Source organism: Pseudoliparis swirei, chromosome 10 (assembly GCF_029220125.1).
Source record: "Pseudoliparis swirei isolate HS2019 ecotype Mariana Trench chromosome 10, NWPU_hadal_v1, whole genome shotgun sequence".
In the NCBI taxonomy this organism is placed as follows: Eukaryota; Metazoa; Chordata; class Actinopteri; order Perciformes; family Liparidae; genus Pseudoliparis; species Pseudoliparis swirei.
In genome coordinates this window covers 13,827,865-13,843,709 of record NC_079397.1, presented here as the reverse complement: position 1 = coordinate 13,843,709, position 15,845 = coordinate 13,827,865, and the positions used below count along the sequence as shown (strand labels likewise).

The following is a 15,845-nucleotide window of genomic DNA, read 5'->3' as shown; positions in this document are numbered from 1 at the left end:
CCCCCAGGCTTTCTGCTACTGCGTTCCAGAGCTCCGACGTGAACTGTGGGCCTCTGTCCGAGGAAACGTCAGCTGGGGCCCCAAACCTGGCGACCCACGTCCCAATGAACGCTCGAGCCACCTCATCCGATGTCGTTGATGACAGCGGGATGGCCTCTGGCCAACGCGTGGTTCGGTCCACCATGGTGAGGAGGTGTGTGAACCCTCGGGACGGAGGAAGGGGTCCCACCAGATCCACGTTTACATGTTCCAACCTCCTTTCTGGAACTGAGAACTGTGACAATGGGGCTTTTATGTGGCGGTGAACCTTGGCACGTTGACACACCACACAAGTCCCTGCCCATTTTCGCACATCTTTCTTCAAGCCGTGCCAGACAAACTTCGCCGTCACCAACCTCTGCGATGCCTTCTTGCCGGGGTGCGAAAGACCATGAATAGTGTCAAACACTTGCTGTCTCCATCCGGTGGGAATAACCGGTCGTGTCTGACCTGTGGAGACGTCGCAGAGGAGCGTGGTCCCTTTTTCGCCAAATGGAACCTCCTCCAATTGCAGTCCCGTTGTTGCCGTCCTCAATTGCTGCACGCCTGGGTCCGAAACTTGATCCTCCGCCATCTTAGCATAATCCAGTCCCAAATGAACCGGCCCCACGACAGTTCTTGATAAACAATCTGCGACCAGGTTATGTTTGCCTGCCACATGTTGAACATCCGTGGTGAATTCGGAGATGAAGGAGAGCTGGCGCTGCTGGCGGCCTGACCATGGTTCAGCTGTCTTACGCATAGCGAATGTCAATGGCTTGTGATCCACAAAAGCTGTGAACTGTCGCACCTCTAGAACCGGAAATGTCGAATGGCAAGAAACAGGCCAAGGAGCTCCCGATCAAAAGTGCTGTACTTTCTCTCGTTAGGACGCAGCTGTCGACTAAAAAAAGCAAGTGGCTGCCATGCCCCTTTCACCCACTGCTCGTACATGGCGCCCACTGCAAAATCTGAAGCGTCAGTGGTGATGGCGATCGGAGCCTTGGGTGCGGGATGTGCCAGCATCGTTGCCCTTGCCAGAGCAGTCTTGGTATCCCCAAATTCCTGGTCCCGCTTCTCTGTCCAGTCAACCGCTTGTTTGACAGTCTTGCCTTTCAGGGCTTCGAAAAGGGGTCACATCAACTATGCTGCCCGGGGGATGAATCGATGGTAAAAGTTTACCATTCCTAAAAACTCCTGCAGTGCCTTCACTGTGAGCGGGCGCTGAAAGTTAGCCACCGCGTCCACCTTCGCTGGAAGGGGAACGGCCCCGTCTTTAGTGATGCGATGTCCAAGGAAGTCAATGGTTGTCAACCCAAACTGACACTTAGCTGGGTTGATGATCAACCCGTGTTGGTTGAGCCGAGCAAACAATATCCGCAGGTGAGACATATGCTCTGCCCTCGATGAACTGGCAACCAGGATGTCGTCCAGGTAAACAAACAAAAAAGGCAGGTCCCTAAGCACAGTGTCCATGAGGCGCTGGAAAGTCTGTGCTGCATTTTGAGGCCAAACGGCATCCTCAAAAATTCAAAGAGGCCGAAAGGTGTGATCAGTGCCGTCTTGGGAATATCCAGAGGTTGAACGGGCATTTGATGATAACCCGAACCAGGTCGACCACGCTACCGGACAAGCGCTCCGTTAACATTTAATAAGTAGCAATGATCTATTTGGCTATAGGTCCAGGTCCAGATACAGCTGGTCTGGGTCCAGAACCGGACCGCGGGCCTATTAGGGTCCCCTGCTCTCAACCAATCAGCTTGTCTACTTTATGTTTTAAATCAGTGTTGATGGTGCGCTGATGGCTCCACGTTGTCTAATTTACAGATAATAAAGAGAAGTAGGCAGAAGTATCTACCAGTTATTACAACGCTGTAAATCACTGTATATCAGGGTAGTGGAATGTATGTGCTTTTTCATTGAGTGGTTGCTACTTCCTGATTGGCTGATGAAATGAGAGAGAGACAGAGCCAGAGCTTGTGTTACTATAGCAAAGTCCATTCGTGGACGTATCATGTAGTCGTAGAACTGGAGTTACAGGTTCATAAATATCTTTTATCAGTAAATGAACGCGCCTGCTTAAAGTCCGCCTACCCCGGACACATGAAGCAATTTCCACAGACAACACAGACTACTCGGCAGGTAAAGTGCTCTGATACTTTGATCTTACATATCATTTAAGGAAATCTATGTGTGCCTGTGTCAAGATGAAATATATTACAAAGACCATAAGGTTTTAACCCTCCTGTTACCTTTAGGGTCAATTTGACCCCATTCAATGTTTAACGTCGGTGTTCTTCGGGGTCAATTTGACCCCAGGCTGTTTTTCACCGTGTCAAACATATAAGAAATATCAACTTTTTTATATATTTAAAGGGCTATTTAGGTAGTCAACAAACAAACATAAAGTACCTCACACTTAAACTTGGGAAACAATATTAATTCTAATAATTTTCTGGAGGTTTTAATTGCTGGGGTCAAATTGACCCCAAGGGTAAAATATGTTAGAAAATGTTAAGGTAACAGGAGGGTTAAATACGCTGCCACGGATTACAATGCAGAAGTATCTGGCCCATGTTTGACATTAGTAGAATATCCAGTATTACTTGTATTTAGTCAGGTTGAGTAATTAATTACACATTTTATTTTATTATTTTATCGCTAACTGTTACTTTACATGCATGACATGTTGACTGTTGAGCTCAGGTGATGTTTTCCTTGCTGCAGTGATTATGTTCCCTATATGTTACCTTTCATCAGTTAGTTGGACCCAAAAGCAGACTCAGTGAAATGATTGGGGGAATTTATGGACAAAAAGGTGAAAAATGAGTCAACGAGGATGGATGTGGGTAATGGCGTAGAGGGGTGGTTGGAGTAGGGAAGGCATGTGTGGCCGATGAGAGCAGGTATAGGTGGACAACCACTATCTGGAGCACAGGGAAGCAAACAATAACTCAGTAACAATATTTTTCTCAATAACAAATGAATATCCAACCTGGATTTACATTCTACAGAAAGTAAACCTTCGTGAATGACCGCGAGGCGATAGGCACTTTGACACGGACTGAAAGAATGAGGAAATAAAACAGCCTGTTTGTGTGAGGGAGGAGACAGAGAGAAACTCAGGGTGTGTTAAAGAAAACCTGGCAGCGAGCATGTCAGGTTCACATACTAAGTTACCATGGTAACAGACCCAGAGTTTAAGTTTCTCTCATCCCAGGGTTACCTACCTGGAACAGGGCCCTGGTGGCCTGGAGGTCGGGGCCTAGACCTTTGTTACATGCCATCCTCTCTCTCTACCCTCATTTCTCGTCATGGCAGACCTTTGCATAGTGTCACGACTCAAAAACAGGACCCAAGAGCACGACTCCAAAATTCAGGGCAATCAAAAGGGTTTATTTAAACATAGGAAGTCCCCAAAAATTCCAAAGAAACAAAGTACAACTTCAAGTTGCTGCTGAGCAGGAAACTAAGATGGGGTTTAGAAAAACAGAAAATCACAGCTATGCTGGAAACAGACTTGATCAAAGTACAAAACAAAATCACAACTATGCTGGAACTGCAAACCAGGACAAAAGACTACACTATCATAAACAACATTTACTTAGACTAGACGGATCAGGACGAGACTCGAGACGAGACGATCTGACACAAGACACAGGTAGACACCGGCTTAAAATACATGAGGAAATGGGGAACAGGTGGACACAATCAGGGGCGGAGAAGACAATCACACTAACGAGGAAACACCGGGGCAGGAAATAAAGTTTCTGAAACGAGAGAGGACAGTTACTACAAAATAAAAGCGGACATGGAAAACAGGACTAAAACCTAAAACTTAACACAACCGACGAGACATGACACATCGTGTATAAATAATCAGACCTACATATGGTGTTGGATGCAGGTGTCAATAATTCTGAACACCAAAAAATAGTACAACTTGACCTCCAATGGAGGTAAATGTAATTTACTGACTTGTACACATTGTTGGGGTTTGAACTTGAACAGTATAATCATGCAATCCCGTCCTCTCATGTAGACATGGCCTCCGCCTGCAGCCTCCGATGTGACGAGCAGCTCCTGTGTTCCATCTGTCTGCACGTGTTCAGCGAGCCTGTCTCGACTCCATGTGGACACAACTACTGCATGGCTTGTATCACAGGGTACTGGGCCAGCAGCGGCCAGATAAAGTGTCCCCTCTGTATGAAGAAGTTCCGCAGGAGACCACAGCTCCTGGTCAACACGGGGTTCAGAGATATGGTGGAGCATTTCAAAAGCATAAGTGAGAGGGATGAAGAGGACATCCATGTCAAACCAGGGGAGGTGCCTTGTGACATCTGCCTCGTGCCGAAGCTCAAGGCTGAGAAGACGTGCCTGGTGTGTTTGGCCTCGTACTGCCAGCTTCACCTGGAGCCTCACCAGAGGGTCGCGACCCTCAAGAAGCACCAGCTGGTGGACCCCGTGTCCGACCTGGAGGAGAGGGTGTGCAAGAGGCACGACAAGATGTTGGAGCTCTTCTGTCGCGAAGACCAGACGTGTGTTTGCTTCATGTGCTTGAAAGACGACCACGCGGCGCACGAAGCCGTCCCGTTGGAGCTCGCCTTCAGGGAGAGGAGAGTCCAGCTGGACTGTGTGATGTCAGAGATGAACATGAAGGAAAACTCCAAATCCAGGAGTATGAAGGAAATCAAACACTCAGCTGATCGGAGCAAGAAAGCGTCTGAGAAAGAGATAGCGGACATTGCAGATGTTTTCAGTGCTCTGGTGGTCTCCAGGGAAAGACACCAGGACGAGCTGATTGAGGTGATCCGGAAGAAGCAGGACGCTGCGCAGAAGACGGCTGAAGACCGTGTGACACAGCTGGAGCTGGAAGTAGCTGAGTTGAGGAGGAGAAGATCCGAAATGGAGCAACTCTTACAAACAGAGGACCACCTCCTCCTCCTCCAGAGCTGTCCATCTCTCTTACCTGCACAGACTGAGGACATATTCAACCCTCGGTCCTCCTCCATCCCTCCATCCACATCTGACCTCCTTGACCTCAGTCAGCAGAGTTATGTGGCGACGGTGAAAAAAGCAGCGGCCCAGATGGAAAAGAGCCTCAGCAATGAGATGGACATGCTTATACAGAAGGTCAGGTGTGATTGTTGTGATGCTGAACAGATGCCAGACGGGTTTGTTCGCGCGTGGACTCCCCCTCGGGACAAGCTGATGATGATCCAGCAGAACGATGCGGTGGATGTGACGCTGGACGCCTACACAGCCCATAGAAGTCTCATCGTGTCTGAGGATGGGAAGCAACTGAGCTTTGGGCACGGTCAAACATCTCTTACTGATTTTTTTGGGAGAAGATTTCAACTCCAAAGCTACGTTCTTGGGAAAGAGGGTTTTTCCTCAGGTAGGTTCTACTATGAAGTGGATGTTAGTGAGAGTAGAGGTTGGGTATTGGGAGTGGCCAAAGAGTCCGTTAACAGGGAGGTCCTTTTCACTACCCGCCCTGAGGAGGGGTGCTGGACACTTTTGGGGTCTTACCACTCTTTCCAAGGCGATTCTACTCAAACGTGGATGAATATTTGCTTTCAAAGGCCTCAGACTGTTGGTGTGTTTGTTGATTCCGAGAAGGGAGAGGTCTCCTTCTATGACGTGGACGCCAGGACTCTCATCTACTCCCACTTAGGATGCGCCTTCATCGAGGGAATACCAGCATTGACATATTTTCTCTATTCTCTGGTTGGCGCATCCGTAAGTGGCAGACAAAAGCTCTACCCTTTTTTTGGTATCTTTGAAGATAATGTTGACAACACTCTTGTCATCACTCCTGTCGCACAGCCAACGTAAGGTGCCATATTAATCAGGGCAAATAAATGTGTAACTTCTACCGTAAGGTAACAGGAGTAGAATCAAACATTACAAAAAGACCATAATACTCAGTTTGATTTTTTTCCAATGTGAGGTCAAAGGTCAGAGATGTGGTATGTGTACAGATTGTAAAGCCCTCTGAGGCAAATTTGTGATTTTGAGCTATCAAAAATAAACTGAATTGAACTAAATGTATATATTTATATAATGTTTAGCTTTTGGTTTTTCCAGCCATATTGCAAAAACATATAGAGATTTAAAGAGAAAATGCAGGTGGGATCATGGACCTCGCAGTTGGTGATGTGGTTAATAAGTTCAAATAAAACATACCCCTCTAATATGTACCGACACATTCTCCTCCAGAAAGCTGAATAAATGTAGCGATTTAACAGAAGTTAAGATTATCGTGTGATTTTTTGCTGAAAATAGTGAATGCAAAGCAACAGGTGCACATTATAATAATGTCACAAGCGAGTGTGTGTGTGTGTGTGTGTGTGTGTGTGTGTGTGTGTGTGTGTGTGTGTGTGTGTGTGTGTGTGTGTGTGTGTGTGGTTGTGAAGATGTCAGTGTTTAACCCTTGTGTTGACCCGATTCAATGTTTCACCCTCCTGTTACCTTTATATTTACTAACATATTTTACCCTTTGGGTTCAATTTGACGCCAGCAATTAAAACCTCAAGAAAATTATTAGAATTAATATTGTTTTCCAAGTTTAAGTGTGAGGCACTTTATGTTTGTTTGTTGACGACCGAAAGAACACCGACATTAAACATTGAATGGGGTCAAATTAATCCTAAAGCGGGGGGAGGGTGTAATATTGATTCGGGTCAAAATGACCCTAAGGCAACACAAGGGTTAAAGAAGAAAAGAAAATTAGCATTTTAGTTTGTGCATTTATATTACGGGAAGCAAAATGTATATATGTGTGTGTGTGTGTGTGTGTGTGTGGTTGTGAAGATGTCAGTGTTTAAAGAAGAAAAGAAAATTAGCATTTTAGTTTGTGCATTTATATTACGGGAATCAAAATATATATATGTGTGTGTCTGTGTGTGTGTGTGTGTGTGTGTTTGTGTGTGTGTGTGTCACAGGCCGTCGAAACCTGAATACCTCCACCCTGCAGAAACGTCTGGACTACCTGAACAACGTAACAACCACCATAGTCTTCATCACCACTATCCTCAACTTCTTCATCAGCACCTTCGGCATGCAGCGCACTGGACACTTCCCTTGGCTCATGATGCGCATCCACTGACATACACACACTTCTGCTGAATATTAAAGTTATAGACACACTCACCACTACTCATAGTACGGATTCATTATTATTATTTATTCCGGCACTTAACTTTTAATGTAGATGTTAGCTACTGGATACACTGATCCGTTGTAAGTAGCACTGTTGTACATGTTAACACTTGCAGATTTTATGATTACATAACTTAAATAAAAAATATGAAGAAGACAATTATGTAAAATGTCTTTTTCTTTCAGTATATCTTACAACGAGTTCTACATTTACTGTTCAAAGCCATATACATAAAGATTAACATGTAATATTAGCGGGATAGCCCTTTTACTATCCTCTACCTGTGGCATCAAGTGTCTCCCTAATCTAACATCAGCCTCATCTAACTAGTGCTCACTGCAGCAAGCAAAATCCACAAATGAAACACAAAAAGTGCATGAAATATTATACGGATTCAGAATCGTTGGTACTATTAAGTCCCAAAAAGGTACTTAAGTACCATAAAGTAATGGAGAAAGTCTCTGTTTGCTTGACAGTAAGGTCAGAGGTCAAGCTCATTACTGAGAATGTCCTCATGCAAAGATCGGGAACATCAAAATAATGTCAAACCTGCACAATGATGTATTGCCATGTACGTATATTAAAGTAGCCGAGCAGTCGTATCGCTCTATATATGAAGTCAACAACTGTCTGTCAAATCAAATAAAGAAAGTTAAATTGAATAACATCTAAACAATATTAATTGTCAGATTTTATATTGAACTGGATGAATTATAAATAATACGTTAATAATAAATATATGTTCTTGGATTTGCAACGCTCATCGGAATACACACATTTGATTGGCTGAGTATCATTACATCATACAGATTGTCAAACGCGTGTGATTGGTTGCTGTGTTTCCTGGACAGGTGCCGTACAGGCTGGAAAAGTTGTGCCGACTCAAATAAAAGCGCTCCGTTAACATTTAATAAGTAGCAATGATCTATTTGGCTATAGGTCCAGGTCCAGATACAGCTGGTCTGGGTCCAGAACCGGACCGCGGGCCTATTAGGGTCCCCTGCTCTCGACCAATCAGCTTGTCTACTTTATGTTTTAGATCAGTGTTGATGGTGCGCTCCACGTTGTCTAATTTACAGATAATAAAGAGAAGTAGGCAGAAGTATCTACCAGTTATTACAACGCTGTAAATCACTGTATATCAGGGTAGTGGAATGTATGCGCTTTTTCATTGAGTGGTTGCTACTTCCTGATTGGCTGATGAAATGAGAGAGAGACAGAGCCAGAGCTTGTGTTACTATAGCAAAGTCCATTCGTGGACGTATCATGTAGTCGTAGAACTGGAGTTACCGGTTCATAAGTATCTTTGATCAGTAAACGAACGCGCCTGCTTAAAGTCCGCCTACCCCGGACACATGAAGCAGTTTCCACAGACAACACAGACTACTCGGCAGGTAAAGTGCTCTGATACTTTGATCTTACATATCATTTAAGGAAATCTATGTGTGCCTGTGTCAAGATGAAAGATATTACAAAGACCATAAGGTTTTAACCCTCCTGTTACCTTTAGGGTCAATTTGACCCCATTCAATGTTTAACGTCGGTGTTCTTTGGGGTCAATTTGACCCCAGGCTGTTTTTCACTGTGTCAAACATATAAGAAATATCAACTTTTTTATATATTTAAAGGGCTATTTAGGTAGTCAACAAACAAACATAAAGTACCTCACACTTAAACTTGGGAAACAATATTAATTCTAATAATTTTCTGGAGGTTTTAATTGCTGGGGTCAAATTGACCCCGAGGGTAAAATATGTTAGTAAATGTTAAGGTAACAGGAGGGTTAAATACGCTGCCACGGATTACAATGCAGAAGTATCTGGCCCATGTTTGACATTAGTAGAATATCCAGTATTTCCTGTATTTAGTCAAGTTGAGTAATAATTACACATTTTATTTTATTATTTTATCGCTAACTGTTACTTTACATGCATGACATGTTGACTGTTGAGCTCAGGTGATGTTTTCCTTGACCGCGGCTGCAGTGATTATGTTCCCTATGTTACCTTTCATCAGTTAGTTGGACCCAAAAGCAGACTCAGTGAAATGATTGGGGGAATTTATGGAAAAAAAGGTGAAAAATGAGTCAACGAGGATGGATGTGGGTAATGGCGTAGAGGGGTGGATGGAGTAGGGAAGGCATGTGTGGCCGATGAGAGCAGGTAGGTGGACAACCACAGGGAAGCAAACAATAACTCAGTAACAATATTTTTCTCAATAACAAATGAATATCCAACCTGGATTTACATTCTACAGAAAGTAAACCTTCGTGGTTGACCGCGAGGCGATAGGCACTTTGACACGGACTGAAAGAATGAGGAAATAAAACAGCCTGTTCGTGTGAGGGAGGAGACGGAGAGAAACTCAGGGTGTGTTAAAGAAAACCTGGCAGCGAGCATGTTAGGTTCACATACTAAGTTACCATGGTAACAGACCCAGAGTTTAAGTTTCTCTCATCCCAGGGTTACCTACCTGGAACAGGGCCCTGGAGGTCGGGGCCTAGACCTTTGTTACATGCCATTCTCTCTCTCTACCCTCATTTCTCGTCATGGCAGACCTTTGCATAGCGTCACGACTCAAAAACAGGACCCAAGAGCACGACTCCAAAATTCAGGGCAATCAAAAGGGTTTATTTAAACATAGGAAGTCCCCAAAAATTCCAAAGAAACAAAGTACAACTTCAAGTTGCTGCTGAGCAGGAAACTAAGATGGGGTTTAGAAAAACAGAAAATCACAGCTATGCTGGAAACAGACTTGATCAAAGTACAAAACAAAATCACAACTATGCTGGAAACAGACTTGATCAAAGTACAAAACAAAATCACAACTATGCTTGAACTGCAAACCAGGACAAAAGACAACACCATCGTGAACAACATTTACTTAGACTAGAAGGATCAGGACGAGACTCGAGACGAGACGATCTGACACAAGACACAGGTAGACACCGGCTTAAAATACATGAGGAAATGGGGAACAGGTGGACACAATCGGGGGCGGAGCAGACAACCACACTAACGAGGAAACACCGGGGCAGGAAATAAAGTTTCTGAAACGAGAGAGGACAACCGCTGTATGCCCTGGTGTATATTTGGAGGGATTTTCTCCTATCAACCGTGACCAATTCATAGATCCCATCTGCCTGTCCTCCTCGAATACTATGAACTATTCATACACTCTGTCATATTCATTGAATGTATTTTAACTCTAAATCTGTCCTTCTGTACACATTACATCTATTGCATCTGTCCATCCTAGGAGAGGGATCCTCCTCTGTTGCTCTCCTCCAGGTTTCTTTTTTTTTCCCCTGGAGTTTTATGTGAGGTCAAAGGTCAGGATGTCTATGTGTACAGATTGTCACCTGAGACAAATTTGTAATTTGATAAACTGAATTGAATTGAATTACTACAAAATAAAAGCGGACATGGAAAACAGGACTAAAACCTAAATCTTAACACAACCGACGAGACATGACACATCGTGTATAAATAATCAGACCTACATATGGTGTTGGATGCAGGTGTCAATAATTCTGAACACCAAAAAATAGAACAACTTGACCTCCAATGGAGGTAAATGTAATTTACTGACTTGTACACATTGTTGGGGTTTGAACTTGAACAGTATAATCATGCAATCCCGTCCTCTCATGTAGACATGGCCTCCGCCTGCAGCCTCCGATGTGACGAGCAGCTCCTGTGTTCCATCTGTCTGCACGTGTTCAGCGAGCCTGTCTCGACTCCATGTGGACACAACTACTGCATGGCTTGTATCACAGGGTACTGGGCCAGCAGCGGCCAGATAAAGTGTCCGCTGTATGAAGAAGTTCCGCAGGAGACCACAGCTCCTGGTCAACACGGGGTTCAGAGATATGGTGGAGCATTTCAAAAGCATAAGTGAGAGGGATGAAGAGGACATCCATGTCAAACCAGGGGAGGTGCCTTGTGACATCTGCCTCGTGCCGAAGCTCAAGGCTGAGAAGACGTGCCTGGTGTGTTTGGCCTCGTACTGCCAGCTTCACCTGGAGCCTCACCAGAGGGTCGCGACCCTCAAGAAGCACCAGCTGGTGGACCCCGTGTCCGACCTGGAGGAGAGGGTGTGCAAGAGGCACGACAAGATGTTGGAGCTCTTCTGTCGCGAAGACCAGACGTGCGTTTGCTTCATGTGCTTGAAAGACGACCACGCGGCGCACGAAGCCGTCCCGTTGGAGCTCGCCTTCAGGGAGAGGAGAGTCCAGCTGGACTGTGTGACGTCAGAGATGAACATGAAGGAAAACTCCAAATCCAGGAGTATTAAGGAAATCAAACACTCGGCTGATCGGAGCAAGAAAGCGTCTGAGAAAGAGATAGCGGACATTGCGGATGTTTTCACTGCTCTGGTGGTCTCCAGGGAAAGACACCAGGACGAGCTGATTGAGGTGATCCGGAAGAAGCAGGACGCTGCGCAGAAGACGGCTGAAGACCATGTGACACAGCTGGAGCTGGAAGTAGCTGAGTTGAGGAGGAGAAGATCCGAAATGGAGCAACTCTTACAAACAGAGGACCACCTCCTCCTCCTCCAGAGCTGTCCATCTCTCTTACCTGCACAGACTGAGGACATATTCAACCCTCGGTCCTCCTCCATCCCTCCATCCACATCTGACCTCCTTGACCTCAGTCAGCAGAGTTATGTGGCGACGGTGAAAAAAGCAGCGGCCCAGATGGAAAAGAGCCTCAGCAATGAGATGGACATGCTTATACAGAAGGTCAGGTGTGATTGTTGTGATGCTGAACAGATGCCAGACGGGTTTGTTCGCGCGTGGACTCCACCTCGGGACAAGCTGATGATGATCCAGCAGAACGATGCGGTGGATGTGACGCTGGACGCCTACACAGCCCATAGAAGTCTCATCTTGTCTGAGGATGGGAAGCAACTGAGCTTTAGGCCCGGTCAAACATCTCTTCCTGATTATTTTGGGAGAAGATTTCAATTCCAAAGCTACGTTCTTGGGAAAGAGGGTTTTTCCTCAGGTAGGTTCTACTATGAAGTGGATGTTAGTAAGAGTAGAGATTGGGTATTGGGAGTGGCCAAAGAGTCCGTGAACAGGGAGGTCCTTTTCACTACCCGCCCTGAGGAGGGGTACTGGACACTTATGGGGTCTTACGAATTGTTCCAAGGCTATTTTCCTCAAACGTGGAGGAATAGTTGCTTGCAAAGGCCTCAGACTGTTGGTGTGTTTGTTGATTACGAGAAGGGAGAGGTCTCCTTCTATGACGTGGACGCCAGGACTCTGATCAACTCCCACTTCGGATGCGCCTTCATCGAGAGAATACCAGCATTAAAATCTTTTCTCTATTCTCTGGTTGGCCTATCCGTAAGTGGCAGACAAAAGCTCAACCCTTTTTTTGGTATCTTTGAAGATAATTTTGACAACACTCTTGTAATCACTCCTGTCGCACAGCCAACGTAAGGTGCCATATTAATCAGGGCAAATAAATGTGTAACTTCTGCCGTAAGGTAACAGCAGTAGAATCAAACATTACAAAAAGACCATAATACTCAGTTTGATTTTTTTCCGATGTGAGGTCAAAGGTCAGAGATGTGGTATGTGTACAGATTGTAAAGCCCTCTGAGGCAAATTTGTGATTTTGGGCTATCAAAAATAAACTGAATTGAACTAAATGTATATATTTATATAATGTTTAGCTTTTGGTTTTTCCAGCCATATTGCAAAAACATTCAGAGATTTAAAGTGAAAATGCAGGTGGGATCATGGACCTCGCAGTTGGTGATGTGGTTAATAAGTTCAAAGGTAAATCAGTTTTGTACTATATTTACATATATGTTGTAATACCTGCAGCTGACCAGAAGGTGGCGGCACTATTTAACCAGCATGCTGATCTGTTTCTCAGATCACTTTTAGAAATATGTTGATACATGGAAGATGTATGGATTAAACAATATATTGAACATTTTAAAAATAATAATTGAAAAATGAAGAAGCTTTTTTCTTGCTTCTCAAATATGTGAATTCATTTTCAGGCTTATATGATTGTAAACTAAACCAATAAGATAGACCTATTTAGTTTTTTATGGTATGTATTCTATCAATTTGCCTAGGTTTAGTCTGAGACGTAATGACTAAACACCTGCTATGCAAAGTATAACTATCTTGTCATCTTGTAACTTTTTGAATGTTACATGTAAGTATATGCCTTTGAGCATAGGATAAATATCACTTTATATTGTGATCACCTTATCAGAATCAGAATCAGAATCAGCTTCAGTGATCTTTCCTGCCCGCTTCCTGACTCTGGCCAAGAAGTCCACTGTCATCTCCACAGTCTTGAGCTTGTTCAGCTCCAGGGTTCTGTCCACACCAGAGGACCAGCCGCTCAACCTCCCATGAGGCCGATGGTGTTGGTAGAGGGAGAAGAGCAGGGAGAGAGCACGTCCGGTGCTGGATGGTTTTCCCAGCCTCGTCTGTCAGGAAGTTTGTGATCCACGGGGGCTGGCACGGCCTGGGAGAGTTTGGGAATGCAGAGCTGAAGTCCACAAACAGAACCCTGCATATGTCCCTGGGGAGTCGAGGGTTGCAATGGTGCAGTCCCATATTTATTCATCCACCGACCTGTTTGCACGGTAGTGATGTCCTTCAGGTGGTCAACACCAGCCACCACAGACGTCAGGCGATGGGTCTGTAGTCATTTAATCCTGTGATGGAGGATTGCTTGAAGCAGGAAGGACTGCACAGCTCCAGTGATCATGGGGGACAGCTGGTCAGCACAGACTTTCAGGCAGGAGGGGGACACTGCCTGGGGCCCGGAGCCTTCCTGATCTTCTGCCTCTGAAAGAGCCGACTCACATCCTCTTCGCAGATCCTCAGTGCCGTGGGGGGTTGGGGAGAGAGTGGAGGTGATTGTTCACGATGGAGCAGTTACGGGTGGAAGTGGCTTGTCGAACCTACAATAGAAGACATTCAGGTCGTCAGCCAGTCGGTGATTGTCCTCAGTGGGGGGGGATGGTCTCTTGTAGTTGGTGAGTACTTCCAGGCCTCTCCAAACTGTGGAATCTATTGACTACAGCTTCCAGAATATACTTTTTTTTAATGCAGGCTTTTTCGAAGACCAAGTCATCTGGCACTATGCATCTGATATGTATTGTGCCGCTTAATAAAAGTACCTTGAGTTCTGTTGGGGTGTCAGGAGCTTTTCTCACGTGCAGTGTCTTGATTATAAAACACGTTAAAGATGCTAGTAAAAGTATTTAATGATCAGGTTAGAAAAGACGTTTCAGAAAGTCCACCACGAATGGAGTTCTTCTCTCAAAGGGAACTTTAGCCAGCGGACTATTTATACCTCAGCTCAGCTGTCTGACATGGCGCCCTGGGAACTGGGACACTGTGTGAGTGAGTGTGTGTGTGTGTGTGTGTGTGTGTGTGTGTGTGTGTGTGTGTGTGTGTGTGTGTGTGTGTGTGTGTGTGTGTCATTGGTCTGTGTCTAATTAAAACGTTTTCTATATGATGGTGGTTGTGTGTGAGAGAGACCTCGGAGCCCAGGGTGACCCCGCGATGCTATATATTCCAGTCTGTATGAAGGTCATTTCATCATCAAACAAAGTCGGAAGTTTGAACATGAAATAGGTCAGAGGAATGGACACAGCAATAATTTATATTATCACACTAAATTCATGAGAGGCATCTTCTGTAAGCCTGAGGAAATGAAATACACAAGTGTAACTGATTTACCAATGAATGCTACACACTGAGTGTAGTGAAGGTTTGTGGTTAAAAAGACATTGCCAAATCTACACTTGAGAGGTTTATTGAGCCATCCAAACTGACCCAGTCAGCTCACTGCCACTGCATTGAAAGTATCTTTGGCCATCATCTCCTTCTGGCAGAAACCTCACAGACAAATTAACAGAATAGCAACCCTGTCAAAAGCAGTTAAGAGGTACTTCATTGTAGTATCCATTTCATGCCACTTTATCATTCTGCTTCACCACAGTAGAGGGAAATATTATACCTCGTACTGTTTATGTAACAGCCACTTTCTTAACATTGATCATTTTGAATGTGATGCATCACTAAAGATTGAACAAGACTAAATTGTAAAATAATCATTAAAGAAATGTGATCCACCTCAACCAATTACTGCACTAAATTGATGCTTATACATTAATCCAATAGTAAGAGTAATCTGACAATCTGATATAGTATAACAGTCATGTTAAATTGACATTGAGAAATGTTCCTTTTAGAACTCAAGGAAACAATAATAAATAATACATACTCCAGTAACATTTTTAATGCATAACTTTTATTTGTAATAGAGTATTTTTTGACACACGAATTACTCATTTCCCTGAACTGTTGAATTTCATCAATATACTAACATATTGTTTTATAGAATGAAAACATCGGGCTTTTAAAATAAAACTTGGCAACATTTTAAATGGAAAATATGGATAATATCGTATAAATACCAAAAAAAAGTGCATTTAAAAAAGTACATTTCGTTTAATTGACGGATTAACACGCGGCTCTGGGAGAGACCATAGCGAGAGATGGGAATGGGGGGAGGAGCGGGAGGAGGGGGAGGAGTGGGTATACGTCTCGGGGGCGCGCGCTCTCCACCGTGGTGACGTCACGGGAGCGCCGAGCAGTGGGGAAGCCGCCAGT

The 15,845-nt window shown here is 44.5% G+C and overlaps 1 protein-coding gene across 1 annotated transcript; it reads left to right on the top strand.

The window, feature by feature from the left end:
• The first annotated feature begins 2,102 nt into the window (after positions 1–2,102).
• Positions 2,103–13,416, top strand: LOC130200896 (uncharacterized). Its single transcript, XM_056425470.1, is given in 5 exon segments — positions 2,103–2,160; positions 4,061–5,852; positions 8,035–8,039; positions 10,839–10,995; positions 10,997–13,416. Coding segments are annotated over 4 exon segments (3,588 nt in total). The 5' UTR covers positions 2,103–2,160; positions 4,061–4,062; the 3' UTR covers positions 12,633–13,416.
• Positions 13,417–15,845: the final 2,429 nt, after the last annotated feature.